Source organism: Corvus brachyrhynchos, unplaced genomic scaffold, assembly GCF_000691975.1.
Source record: "Corvus brachyrhynchos isolate BGI_N302 unplaced genomic scaffold, ASM69197v1 scaffold28, whole genome shotgun sequence".
Classification (NCBI taxonomy): domain Eukaryota; kingdom Metazoa; phylum Chordata; class Aves; order Passeriformes; family Corvidae; genus Corvus; species Corvus brachyrhynchos.
Window position 1 is genome coordinate 5,002,157 of NW_008246058.1, and position 14,864 is coordinate 5,017,020.

A 14,864-nucleotide genomic window follows, 5' to 3' on the forward strand; every position below is an offset into this window, starting at 1 on the left:
ATTTAAAATTTTTCTTAAAACTGCATTGCTTCTAAAGCTGTTAAAATGTGCACATATGTGCACCTTTGGTTTTGCATCATTTTTTTTTATAAAAGTCAAATATTATATTTTTAAATAAAGGCATACTTTCATATAAATAGACATTCTTCTCACCTGCCACCAGATTAGCTGGTTTCTAGATTTGCTGTACTACAGGTGCAGACACAATGAGCTGGCACCATGCTAAACAGCTCAGACAGCTGAAGTGCAGCATGAAGGCAGCTTCTGGACTCTGGATTTGGCTCCACGGAGACTCACCCTGAGTCCAGCAAGTCTGTGTCCATGCCTCTGTCAAATGGAAGCTGGCTCCACGTGGAGCCACTTAGATGCCTCCCTCTTTGCTACACATCCCTAAGCTCCTAACTCCAGGAAGTCTCACTAGCTTGAGTGCAGCAGCAGATGAAAGTGCATGCACACACTGCTCTGGGACACAGAGTACCTGAGCATTTGCATGATACTGCACTTAAGCAAATCAGACATCCCAGAAATGGGGTGCAGCAACACCTGAGCTGGTTGTGCAGAGAGCAGCTTAGGTTCAGAACTTAAGTTGTATTGCCATTTTCTTCCATAACCCAGTCCATCCCATGCTATTCTGTTATCCTGAACAATGGAAGGCTGACAGCACTGGCAAAATTTATACAGTCCTTCACAGGCATGTACATGCATTCATTTTCTCTGGACTAGGCAATCTGGACATCCATAGCAATAAAGTATGTTGGTGTAAATTAAAGAGCAAACAGACATTTTCTGAAATGCTGTATTCATCAACCAAATGCTGGATGATTCAGTATTCTTTTTTAAAAATATTATGTGGGTTGCTCTGACTCAAGCTAAAACCCAAAACAAAGCTTTCTTTGCTACTGTTAAACATTTATTCATAACTCTCTGCATTCATAGTGATTTTGCTTTCTAAATATCCAGCCCTGCAAGCAGAATCAGTAAGGTGGAAACGTCCTCATCTAACCAAGCTACAGCTCTGCAAATGTTTCTCAATAGCAGCCCACGTTAGACAATACTATTAACAGTACATATACATGCAAGCAAACAAAATTCAAAGAGGAGGAAACATCAATAAAGAGAAAGTCTGTGATTGTAAATAATGTTTTGAAGTTGGACTTTTCATTAAGTTCTGCTGAAGGAATAGAAAACATGACTTGCTGCATGTCCCAATCAGGTTTCATTGCTCTGGCTACAATCTAATCCTGAGATGATTCATTCAAGAATGTTAAAAGGGTTAGGCACCTTGAGCCTAATCCCCTTTTTGTTCTATCTATCTATCTATCTATCTATCTATCTATCTATCTATCTATCTATCTCTGCCTGTTCATTTTACCATTGCACACTGTATACACTGATGGCAAAAAAAACCCTGATACAATTATATTCCCTCAAAATTGAAATGTCTGGCAAAATCCAAATGACTACACTGTATTGATTTATTTTTAAAATACACTAAAAACATTCTGAGAATGCTAAACTGTTCAGTGTGAACACAGTTAGAACAGAACATCCACAATTTTATTCTGAAGTAACTGCTGGCTTACTTTTATTTTATGTAATAAGCATCTCTAAAACCAAGAGATCTACTAATATAGCAGCTGTTCTGAGAACCTCTATCCTGCCTCCTACTAGATTCCTTTGATATTCTCCAAACTTTGGAGTAGGAAACCGACTCATTCATGTCTTAAATGTGACTATTCACAGAAGTACTACTCAATATAAATAAATTGTGCAGAATGGAGACTTTAGAGGATGGTATTTGGGTGCTTTCTTGATTTGTTTCTAATTTGGTGCTTGTGGTAATACTCAAAGACGGCTTAACACTACTAAAGAATTTTCATCTTCATCTACACATTTCTAATCTTATGTCAACTTTACAGTTCATTTGAACAAAATCAAATATTTCTGTGAGTGGGCAGTCTGAATTTTCTGAAGTATAGATTCCTAGGTTCTAACAAAAGACACATTTCTTTCTACTTCTTTACAAAGCCTTCTCTGATTCCAGGATTTCCTAAGTCTGTCTTTTTTTGTTTCTGTTGGAATGTGACTACAAAGGCTTCTCTGTGTAATTGTCTTTACAGGCTTCATATAATTATTATCCATCAGTTTGACTCCTAAAAGCTCTTTTTTTTTGTACAGAGACATATTCTGAGGGCTTATGTTTTACTAAACAAGAGTATTTGCATAAATTAACAAGTATATACATATTTGAGATCTCATTCCTATTCAAATCAGGCCTTGGTTCAAGGTTCACGTTCTCTGCTAAACTCATTCTAAGGTCAAAAAAGTTCAAAGAAAATTACCAAACACTACTATACACCAAAAAAGTCAAAACCCCTCAGACAAAACAAAGGGGAAAGACTCTCATTGGTTGTCCTGCAAAAAGAATAATCAATTACTGCTTCTAGAAGAATAATTTCAGAGGAATGAATGAGCACTTAAGGTGGGGGAGGGGGGAGATCTTTCACACTTAAAATGTCTTATATTGTAAAAGAGCTAGGTATACTAAGATGGGAGCTTTTGGGGATCATATGTGCCAAACCAGTTCAATTTTTTAGTGGACAGTGGGTTAAGGGGCAAACAAAGAATCAGAGAGAATAACAGACATGGGGAATAAATACAAAATATTTAAAAAAACAAAGTTTAAATAACTCCAGGCAAAGGAGTTATACACTGTATTACTCTATGTAATTAAATTTGGAACACAAGTCATATCTGAACATATCAACTGTGTTTACATATTTGTTTGAGAATAAAATTTCAACAATGATGATCTTATGATTTCATTTATCAAAATAATAAAAAATAGATTTTGCCCAAGTTGACAACTACTGCAGGCTTTTGCAGAATTTCTGAAATGCTGGGATCTTATTATTTAAAATATGAATTCACTTGGCTTCAAGTTAAAACTAACTGCAAAGATCTCAAGCAGTTGTTTTTTAGGCCATTTTAAATGTTTGAAAGAATTGTTATTGTTCCACTCACTGGTGCAGAATTGTCTCTTGGTCCTCTGGATCTCACCATCCTCCCCAGCACTTCTATGCCATCAGAACTAATATTCCCCGCTGCATTAATGGTCTTCTCGCCCACTTGCTTGCAGTCAATAATTATCTTGGCCGTGGTCTTGCTGATAACAACATGCAACTAAGCAAAAGAGAAGATGCTGTAACATACAAAGGAGCATATGGGATATATGTGTCCTTTCCTTGGGAAAAGGGGGGCATTTTTTGAAATGAGCTCCTAACTCCATGTTTGCTAATGAAACTCAAGAACACTCCAAAGCAAATAAACTAGATGACCTCTAGAGGTCCCTTCCAACCTGAATTATTCTATGATTGTAATCTATTTAATGAATTTAATGAGTTTATTTTTCTAATTCTGGAACATCTGCAAAGAATTTGGCAACTTACATAATTTATTCAGTAAGTAAATAATTTGTCCCAACAGAAGATCTACACAATGTTCATATACCACTCAGATCCCACAGAACCCTTGATTTGTGTGGTCATTCCTTGTAGAGAGCATTGGATTTCACCATAACAGCCATTATAGCCAGCCACGTGCAAAAGCCAAAACTAAGCAGTAAAATTTAGTTTGTAAATTATACATTGACAGCAAAAGCTGTCATAGTGAAGTTTTAACACTGAAAGAATCAGATCACATCAAATGCAGTACAGAAAGCAGAGCACAGCAACCAAGTTCTTTCCTTCTGCCTTGATCACACTCTGTTGTCCTTCACTGATGCAGCAGAGACACTCCCAGTAGGGAGGACTAGCTACAACTGTCCTGTCGAGCAAACGCTCAAGGTTTTTGTTTGTTTGTTTTGTTTAGGAAAGATCCAAATATCAGGGAAAAAAGTCTTTGACAAAAGTTCCCCCACAACAAATAGGTGCTACAATCCCAGCACCACTTCATCTGCTTTCAGAAAGAATGTCACAAGTTCTCAAATAGCAAAAGAAAGTTCAGTGTGGCATAGCTCTTAAAATATATACTAGAATTACAACTCTGATGAAAAAAGGATTTTTTTTTTCTGGACATTTTCTTTTTATTTTGAGTGACACTGCCAATCTAAATCTTAAAAGGAAAAGCTGATTTATTTCTAAATTACTTTTCAAGACCAGTATTTTTAAATGAACTACAAAACACAGGCAAAAAGTATGAGATGAAAATTGAACACATCAGCTTCATGATAAAAACTATGATTTGTTTAATGTTAATCTGATACTGCAAAGAGACTTATGACAGTAAGGTAGGTAATGCATAATACACTTTTTCTGGCAGCAGCTGACCTCAGGAAAGATGATTTTGAAACATGAAAAACTCCCAAGCCTTTATTCAGAGTGCTTTTTTTCCCTACTGCCATTACTAACCTTATGAAAACTCCCATAAAATATCTTCCTTATTTCAGGGCCTTCAAAAGTCACAGTTTGAAAATCTCCTTTGTAGTCATAGTTAAAGAAAGTCAGAGTTTTACCACCATCTGTGTGAGATCAAAATTAAGAGCTCTGGGTTAAAGAAAAGACCTAATACAATATTTGAAAGAGTCAATTTGCATTTAACAACTCAAATGTTAGTAAAACACACTCATAAACAACATACTGACCTGGAAGTAACAAATTATATCAGAGAAAAGCTCTTTACTGGTTTGACAGGAAGGATGAACCAATAGTTCTGAGTCTACCTCCCCCATGTCCACCTGGTCCTACTCTCCCATTAGTTCTCTGTGGGAGCTGGACAAGAAAAACACTTCCTCAAGCCAGCTAAATGCCTCATTCCCACCTATTTCAAGGTGACAAACTGGAAGCTATGAAGAACAGCTATCACAGTATCTTCATCTTCTCAACAGTAAAACCTTGTAAATTATAATCCCTGTTTCACAGTTGTGAAAGTAAAACCAAGTAGAAATGACGAGCCATCAAGAGTTCATGTGTGTGGTTCTGACTCTGCTATTGCCACTGCATATGCTCCCAGTACCACTGCCTTATATCAAGACAGAGTCTATTGGAATCAGATTCAAAGCACTGGAAATTTTAAAAGCAGATGTGTCTCTCACATCAAATTACATCTAGTACAGATCTTCAGAATCCAGTTTAAAGCAGTTAACTCAAAATTTGACTCTAAATTCAGTTAAATTGAATCTAAAAACCATGCTTTAGAGATTATCCCCTGCCAGATATAGGTGGTTGTTCTGGTAGCAGATTGGAACATTGGCAATAATAAAACTAGACACAGAATGAATCATTTGTACAGTTAAAATCACTGATAAAACACAAAATACATACTATCTAAAATAACTCCAACCAGTGGTTCATATGCTTCATTTAAAATCTCCCAAAGAGCAAATGGCTCCTGAGGTGTGTCAGGGAGTATCCGAAAGAGAAACGTGATGGTGTAGTCAGAAGGGAGACCTTCAGGGTGCAAATACCTGTAAGAGAAATAATGTCTTTGAAACTTAAACAACATTAAATCTGGTGATTTACTCATCAGAATTTCCCTTGACATCCTTTCTATTACTCTATTTCCTGATAAATCAAGACTGAGAAATGATATAAGTGGATAAAATCTACTCAACTTGATGAGCCTAAAGGAATACTTATGAAAAAAGTAGAAGTTATCGTTTCCCTTGAAATTTACAAATCCGACCCTAAAAATTAACTTTCTTTTTATTTGAAGACCAAATCCAAGGCCAGTTGGAAGTAAAGCTGAAATTAATTATATTTAAAGCTTTTGACAAACAGCAGCCACTCTCAGGACCTTTGCAACTGTCTGATTTAAGAGACAATGAAAATGGAAATTGCTTGGAAGACCAGTCTCAATAGACATGTCCTTTGTCATTAAACAATTATAAATGGATTAAGATTAGGAGTGACAGACTGTTATAGGAAGCTTTACAAAATATAGAGAATGGAGTTTATACATTTCAAAGCCAATACAAAAGAAAGTGAAGTCAGAACAGATCACATACTGAAATAAAATCTGGTTTCCTAGAATTTTTGCAGAAGAGAGAGGAAGTTTATGATATAAAAGAAGTATGTTATTTTATGTCATTTCCAAAAATTCCCTATTTCTTACTTCCAATTTGATTTAACCTTTTGTTGTCAAATCCCAAAGTGAAACATTTGGACAAGTGTCTGAGATAACTGACTGTATGTTAAATATTAATTATTCTGATTCCTTAAAATCACAGTAAGGGGATCTGAAACAAGTCTCAAGAGTTATTCAAACAATTTATTTTCCCCAAACATGACCCATTCCTTCTTAAGTGCTTCTGGCACATAGATGTATAGATATGAATCATGCTGAAAAGGGGGTTAAACATGGTATCAGTATATTCTGCACAGTGTCAGTAGATGATCAAATGTGATGTTACACTGCCCATTGCCCATAGAGAAAGAGAGGGAACTCAACAGGTAAAAGAAAAAGGCCTTTACAGTGTTTCCATTGTACAGGAATGAAAGGCAATTCAATAAGCAGGGTGGATTAAACACAAGGTTTGGGTATACAGAGCTCAGAAAGGAGAATAAAATTAATGGCATTCAGAGCACAGATGAGGTGACAAAGTCAAGTGGTATTTTTCAGACGTACCTGTGGATCATCAAAAGAAAGGTGTTCTCTGAACCGTGAAAAGGAGTGAAAGCCTAATGAAGCAGTAAGACTGGGCTGGGGTGGCAGCTAGAGCATAGCACATAAATGCAGCAGATCCAATTAGAAAGAAGCAGAAAGGGGAAAAAGAAGTGAGAAACACTAATCCCCCGACATCTCAGTCCATCTAGGCCCAGGAGGAAACAAAACAAGGAGAATGTGAAACAGCACCAAGAAGTATAGCTCCAACTGGGACACAATAGCATAATCACACACTCAGATGTTATCTAATATAAACCTTCAATTTCCCACTGTTATTCTTTCTTATTTATCTTAGATAAAGAATATTTTTTGTTACACCTTCCCACATGTAATCCATCTGAGCCACTGCTTCTCTCTGGTGCCACTTAATACAAGGAGGGGGTCTGGACTGAGAGGAAGCCAACACAACATAGACACTGTTCACAGAAGAAACAGAGTTTCATCACTTCCTCTCTGAGGAACGACTATAAAAGTTCAGTCAGGGGGTTCTTCATTGTCTCTTCCATAACCCTCCCAAGATACAGTCCTTGTGACTGAAATATGTCTGGCCTCCCAGCAAGTTACTAGATGGGGTTCACACAGACCCACTTCAACACAAGGGGATAATCCTCCTTTGTAACCAATGGCTGGACACAGACTGCAGTGAAAGTGACTGAGGACAGCTGAAGCAGGTTCTCATTCTGACCTCTGTTTCAAGGACATGCTGAACTCCATGACTTCAACTTGCATTCCAGAGGCACCTGTCAGAGAGTCCTGCAGACTGGAATCTGCCCAAACATAGGCCTGCGTGAAATTGCCAGGTGTTACACAGACACAAGACTGAAACTGGCTCGTGGGAAACCCAAAATAGCCAGTGGGCTTACCTGCTTTTACCTACAATTGCTAATTTTTGAATTAAACTGACTGAGGGCTCAGAACACCGAACACTCTTCCTATTCATCAGTATAGCACAGATATACACTAGCACCTCTGCTCTTCTGACTTAAAAATACTAGTCCCTGAAATAAATAATTGCCTGCACTAGAAAATTATCTCCATGTGTTTTGGGAGTATTTATATATGAGTACATACTTGGTAGGCTGGGACACCAGAGCATCCTTGTGCAGTCTATAACATGGGAAAACATTAAATGTACCAGGTTCCATGGAAACCCCTTCCACAGCTGAAAACTCCTTTTCAACCAAACCAAACATTTCCATCATTTTAAATCCTGGAAGGTATCAAAACATATATTTTATTAATTTAAATATTTAGGGGAGACCAAAAAAAAGACAAATCCAACTGTATCAAAGAGTTTCATTCTCTATATGTTTAATACCTGTTAGCATGAAGGGAAATTTGCCTAATATTGTGAAAATAATGTAATGGAAGTGATTCCATAAATCATAAACAAAAATGAACACAAAAATACTGTACCTGCAAAATTATTGCCATCTTTAACTACCAGTGGGCAGGCTGGAAAAGAAGAAAATATATATTTAAGACTACAAGAGATGTCCCACTGAGTCGGAACAATCATGCACTCAGCCCTAAACTCAGCACTCTATCCCTAAGAGCAGCAAAAGGAGATGCTGGTTAGGAAGGACATGCAAACCTGGCCACTTTCTACTTCATTCTGTTGATGCCTCTCAGGATCCCCAAGAGTTGTAGCAAAGATATTAAGGGATACATAGCTGTGTGCTCCATATAACATCTTTTTATGGATTTCTTGTCTGTTAATTTCTCTAATCTTCCTTATAAACCTGTCTTCGCAACCCCTTCAGAAATTTCAAATTTTTGGAAAAAAAAGTAACAAATTCACAGCCTGCTGCATAAAATAAAATATGTCTTATATTGGGGTTTAACCAAGTGTTCCCTAATTCTCTGTTTGTGAGCTTTTCCAGCCTAACCCCTCTCAAGTTCAAGTATTGCAGCTGACATTCTCTGTACCTTTTCAAACTCCACAATAGTTTTCATGAGCAAGAGAGACCAGAACAGTACTTAAGATGTGTGCTCACATTTTAAATACCTGTAAATCTGGTTTATATATTTCTTTTGGCAGGGAAGAAAGCTTACTAGTATCTTTCAGGGAAGGTGCCCTGGGAAATCAATAAGCATAAAGCAGCGTATCAACGAAATATGGCATCCCAGGATACTCACATTTGAAGATCACTTTTAGAAAACAAGCACAAGTGACCAATAAATGTTACTGCTGAGTACTGTCAATGTTTAACATTCTCTCTACCATTGAAAGCAGAGCTCACAGTCAAAATCTCAGGTGGTTCACAAGCAACATTATTTTTGCTTACCAGCTCTGGTAACTCAGTCTCACATTAACTCACAGTCCTGTGCACAAGGACTCCTCACAATCACAAATGATTCACACAGTGCCTGCTTCCTGGTTTATACACAAGGAAACACATTGTGGGCACACACCTAAAAGCATGTGAATTACTGACCTATAATCATTAGGTGTTGCTCTGGAATATCTATCGCTTAATTTTCATAAAGAGACTGAAGTGTGGCTTTCTCACACTTTTTCTTGAGTGTGTTTTATTCTTTTGCTTAGGTTAGCACTCGTCTACTTTCTCTCATAATACAAACATTAATGATTGGATGTCTATTAATAAATTAACCATGTGACCTGAGTAAGAATGAATGTAGCTAGTGGCACTCTTACAGAGGGGTCAAGTAGCCTAGAAAATAAAATACAATTAACTTTTATGATTCTGAAATGTCAACAACATCTGAAGTGAGTTTTTGACAACCAATAGCTGTATTCTGGCTTTATAGCAAACAACCATTAATTATTTTGAAGTCACAACACCTTCATTTCCTTAATCTTCTGCAGAAATAACATTAGAATTATAATATCAGCAGTAAATTTTATTTAAAATATCAACAATATGTCTTAATTGAAAATTAATAGTTACAACCCCCCCAGTATTTAGCAGTTATTTTAGAAACAAACATAAATCAAAATGGCTAACTTGCTGATGCAGTTTCACAAACAAAAGTGATCAGCTCATCTTCAATCTTTGTAAAGGCATCAAAGTCATCCACAAAGAAGACATGTCTTTCACTGGGCTTGCTGCCAATATTAACTAACTCTGAATAGTCAGCATCAGCCACTCCAATAGCAAAAAAGCTAAAACCTGTAAGACAAAAAAGAACACTCTTGTGAGTCATTCATTTAGAGAGTGGAAATACAATATGAACACAACTATATTTGTACTGGCTCCTTTCCTGATTAAACACAAACCTGGACATTTTATTATTATCCTATAGCACAAGAAAATTCACTTATGTAATCTAAAATAAAGGTAATACAACCTCTGTGAAATATTTCTTCTTGCTATTTATGATTAATTAGTTCATTAAAGTTAAACCTTAAGCATTTTCTTGAAGATATATGACTACTCAGTAGTTTAAAGTTTAGTTAGCATACATTTAAATGCTTTTCTAATTTAATGTTATACTGTATTACACAAAAATATCCAAGTACATAATAAATACAAAGTAGAGAAATTAATTTCCTGTAGGTCCTTTACAGATTTTTTCTGTGCCATGTGTTGGTATAGATAGGATTTCAAGCCACTGCTGCCCCACAAGTGAACACTGAAATAAATGCATTCTCATTTCACCAGCAACTTAACTGCACTGGTTGAATCTGTTCTATATATTTAGCATGAATATTTTTCAAAATTTGAGCCTGACTTAAAAGGTTTAAATGAAATGGAAACTGTATCCTAAATGTTTGAGGAGCAACAAAAGAGCTGTAAGTTTTCCAACATTTTCCTTTCCATAAGAGATGAAGGGAAAGACCTCTCTACATCAGGCCGAATATAGTTAATGGATAGACTGTTCTAGCATGGCTCAGTCACAAAATTACTCCTGTCAAGCAATATTATGTTTAAGTTTGAATGAGAATCAGGGGCATTCATCACCTTCTGCAGAGCTTTTAGCATAACAAAACTTTGACTTAATACATTATAAAAATATCTTCATGTCTCATTCAAGATCAGCACCTCCTTTGTTCCAGTGTCTATCACAGATGCCCATCAGTACCTGCTCCAATCTATCTGCAGCCTCATTGTACAGCCCACTCCAGAGGAAATGGGAGAGGGGAAGTCGTGCCACATCCCAGCAACCGAACCCTCACAAAGTACCATCTTCTCTGGAGGTCATTCCCAGTCTAGTGGCTGATAATGCAACTGCAAGACTTAGCTGAGACATGGACGGTTTTTGTTCAGCTTAGACACAAACTCCAATTTATTCACAAATACACGGTTTTCTTGACTGCTACTTAAAATAAGTTATGCAAGCCCACTATTTTGTCATATGCTTTATTTATGAAGCCACTACACTCAGCATCTAGCAACAAAACAAGGATGCAGCTAAGCTGGATGATTATGTTTGGTTTCAGCAATCCGTGCAATACACTGGGAACTTCATAGTTGTCAAAGCTAAAAGCAAATAAAAGGCACAAATGTAATTTCTCCTTAGGTCACCTCACATTTAGAGGAAGATAGTTTTTTTTCTTCCATCCTTTAGTTTTGCCCCAGGTGGCCCACTGTGCCCTTTGGGTTTTGAGACTAACTTCTACAACAATTAATCCAGTTCTTATACTTAGACACACAACATGGTGCAGCTGCTTAAAGCTCTAAAACTGAAGGCTTAAAAAAATTCCTAGAGGTAATTAGTGTAACATGAGAGCAGGTCAGAAACAGTGTAAGCATTTTCAAAGGACTTCTTGTGTAGAAAACAAAATAGTTCGATTTGCTCATAACCACAAAACTACACTTCATAGATGACAACCCAGATTCTCAGGATCATATTTCCCAACTTCTTCATTCTGGGAACAATTCCATTGACTACTACAAGATTTTAGCACTGCTGCCAAAATGAAAAATAATTCCATTAATGACCAAAAACATCCAGAATTTAGTCATATCCTAGGAATATTGTGTCTTTCTCAGAAATTGCTGTTTTCTTTAAAATCGAAAATCTGGACTAAAAGTTATCCTTACCTCATGCCCACACTTACGTAGATGTAATTAACGAGAAAAAAAGAAAATGTGAATCGTTTTTAAAACTACACATTTTACCATCTAGTTGCATTTCTCTGGAAACTTTGTTCACATCATCCTGTGATCGTCCATCAGTAATGACAACCAAAACCTTTGGAATGCCCCTTCTCATGCCTGCCTCCCCTGTAAACAAGATTTCTCGTGCATGTTTAATGGCTCTTCCTGTAACACAAAAATTGACATTGAGTGTAATATAAATCTGATTTCTACTGGCTTCTCATATCACGTGTTAGACATACATAAAAAGATAAATCCATTGTGTCCTGACTAGTCTGTCAATTAGTTCATTCTGAGGTTACTAAAATCAAGATTTAGAAAAGTTTGATTTTGACTTTAACGTTTCAAGTTCTGACGGCTTCAGCCATCCATTTTTCAATCTAGAAGGTGAAGATCGCGAACATGATTCGTGTGGGTGTTCTGGTTTCAGCTGGGATAGACCTAGTTTTCTTCTGAGTCACTGGTACAGTGCTGAGTTTTGGACTCTGTAGCAGGCTAATGTTGATAATGATGTTTTGGTTGTTGCTAAGCTGTGCTTACCCTGAGTCAAGGACTTTTCAGCGTCTCATGCTCTGTCCCTGAGCAGCTGCACAAGAAGACTAGAGGAGAGTGTACACAGGACCACTGACCCAAACTGGCCAAAGGGATACTCCATACACAGAATGTCATGCCCAATATATAAACTGGGGGAGTTGGACAGGAGGGAGAGGCCAATCCCTGCTCAGGGATGGACTGGGCATCGGTCGGGGGAGCAACTGTGCTGAGCATCACCTGCTTTTCCTGGGGTTTCTCTCCCTTTATTTGTTATATCCCTTTTAATTACTATTATTATCATTATATACTGCTTTATTTCAATCATGAAATCATGTTGTCTCAGCCCACAGGTTTCACCCTTTTCTGATTTTCTTCCTCATCCCACCAGGGGTGGGGCAGGCAGTGAGTAAGTGCTGTGTGGTATTTAGCTGCTGGCTGGGTTAGAGATAACAAAACTTTCCTTTTCTGGACTGTAGGGCACTGTCTACATTAACAACTGAGAGTGCCGTTGTAGTAAATGGAAAATTATTTTGATAATGCTGAGACTGGGTGCAACGCAACAGCTGCAAGAAATTTCTGTGCAGTCTGAAAATAATAAAACATACGGTTTCCAACTAAAACAGATTTTAACCCTTTCAGCTGTCATCTATAATTTTTTTTGTATCAGAAAGCTATCTTAACGGATTAATTAAAATGCAACCTCATTCAGCTAGCAGACATCTTTCCCCATCCCAATCTTAAACATCCCACAGAGGATTAACTGTCCTAGCTTATGATCAAACAGACCTTGCACACTCTCCAGTTTTCTACAGGCTCTGCAAGCTCCCTCCCACCCTCTCCACTTTCTCAGTTTTCTGCCTGCTTGCAAAGCTGATTTCATATTACTCCCCATTCCACCTTCCATTACCCCCAAATTTATTTGCTTTTGGCCCCCTTGCTCCTCTCCCTGCTTCCCATATCCTTGTTATCACTGTTGGTCAGTGGGGTGAATATGCTGCAGTAGGGGCTGAAGTGTGTAAACTACAGATTTACAAAGATTTCCTAATTTCAGAGCTCACATTTCATCTCCAGTGTGGAGATACCATGTTCTCACAGGTTTGGCAGTGATTAATTAAACTACTTAGCAAATGGGAAAGAAATACTGCACAGAGTAGCAAGGAGAAAATCTGCATTACAATCACGACTTCTCTCACCTGTTTTTGTGTTTCCTCCTTTGTAGGCTATTTGCTGAATAGCTTCAAGAAGAGTTTCTTTTGTTTTGTATGCATTCAATTTAAATTCTGTCCTGGGATCATCACTGTACTGAATTATTGCCACCTGTGCACATAGAAGATAAAAGCACCACCCACTGTGTAAGCAAAAAGTAAGTGAATCTGACCATATAAAGCAAGGATTTATCTTGTAACTTTGCTTCATCTTTAAATTGAAGACAGATTTTTTTTTTTTTTCTGTTTAAGTAAGCTTTCACTAATAAAGTTTAATTTTACTCTCTGCAACCTTGGCAACCATCTAACACTTTCTGGTTTCATTTTGCAGCAAACAGGATGAGAAAAGTAATACCCACTTTGGCAGAAGCACTCTCAATCAAGCCCAAAAGCAAAATCCTGGTTACAGCTGCTCACACGTGTACAGTTATTCATACTCAGAACTGCTGGGACTTAATTCAGTCTCCACAAATTAATAACTGCACATAAGTAACTTAAGCTAGGGAGCAAGACTGAAGCAAGTAATAGAAAATCCAGGAACATATTTTGAAATATTGCCTCTGTCAAATATGACACTACATGAATTAAGACCCTGTATTACAATACTGTACGCTAAACCCCTACAACTCACAAAGCATATATTGAACTTCATATTCTGTAAGTGGTGCCCCTGGTTTAAAAGGAGCTCTTATGTTTAAACTTGTGACAAAGTTTCTGAAGCACCATTAACTATATTCTGGAAAAATAGCTGTATAGCAAGAAACAGCATTCTTCAGGGTTTGGACAAGTTCAAATTAGTTTCCAATGAGATCCCAAACCACATATTATACAGGTAACACTTAAAACAGTAACATATTTGCCAATAATCTGTTCTGGAGCATCTCTCTAAACAAATACATAAATGGAACCATCATCGTAAATTTTATTTCAAGCACTGTAGATTTTGTAGAGTGTGTGGTTTAAAATAACAGAACCTTTAATTTTTCTTATCAATGCAATTTTTAGCTTATTTATAAATAAACCTATAAACTCACTACAGTGAGTACCAAAAGAATTAAGAAACTTAAATATCATTAGAATTAGAGGAGACTGAAATGATATGTAGCCTTCATGCTACCAAAATTTATATTGTGAATTTTAACATACGGTGTGCATAAAAAGATATTGAAAAAAGATACTGACCTAGAGCAGTTTATATTTTCACAGGAGCTGTGAAATGATGTCAGTTACTTCTTGATTCATTTCACTTCTGGTCTAGTCTAAAATACCCTGTCAACTCCATGCGCCCTCCATGTCTGTACATGTTGATTACCTGTGTTCCCTCAGGACCAATCTTATCCAAAGCTCCCACAGTGCTATAGAGAAAGTTAATTATCTTATTGAAATTGTCATCTCC

General features: G+C 37.0%; 1 protein-coding gene across 1 annotated transcript in view; it reads right to left on the bottom strand.

Moving 5' to 3' along the window:
• The window catches only part of COL14A1 (collagen type XIV alpha 1 chain), a 119,855-nt gene that overhangs the window by 28,989 nt on the left and 76,002 nt on the right, over nt 1–14,864 (bottom strand). Inside the window, exons 27-35 of the mRNA XM_017746050.1 lie at nt 14,781–14,864; nt 13,457–13,580; nt 11,751–11,894; nt 9,633–9,797; nt 8,080–8,118; nt 7,735–7,873; nt 5,322–5,464; nt 4,410–4,519; nt 3,025–3,183 (exon numbers count right to left, since the gene is read on the bottom strand). Of these exons, the coding sequence (XP_017601539.1) occupies nt 3,025–3,183; nt 4,410–4,519; nt 5,322–5,464; nt 7,735–7,873; nt 8,080–8,118; nt 9,633–9,797; nt 11,751–11,894; nt 13,457–13,580; nt 14,781–14,864 (1,107 nt within the window). The remainder of the gene's footprint in view (nt 1–3,024; nt 3,184–4,409; nt 4,520–5,321; nt 5,465–7,734; nt 7,874–8,079; nt 8,119–9,632; nt 9,798–11,750; nt 11,895–13,456; nt 13,581–14,780) is intronic.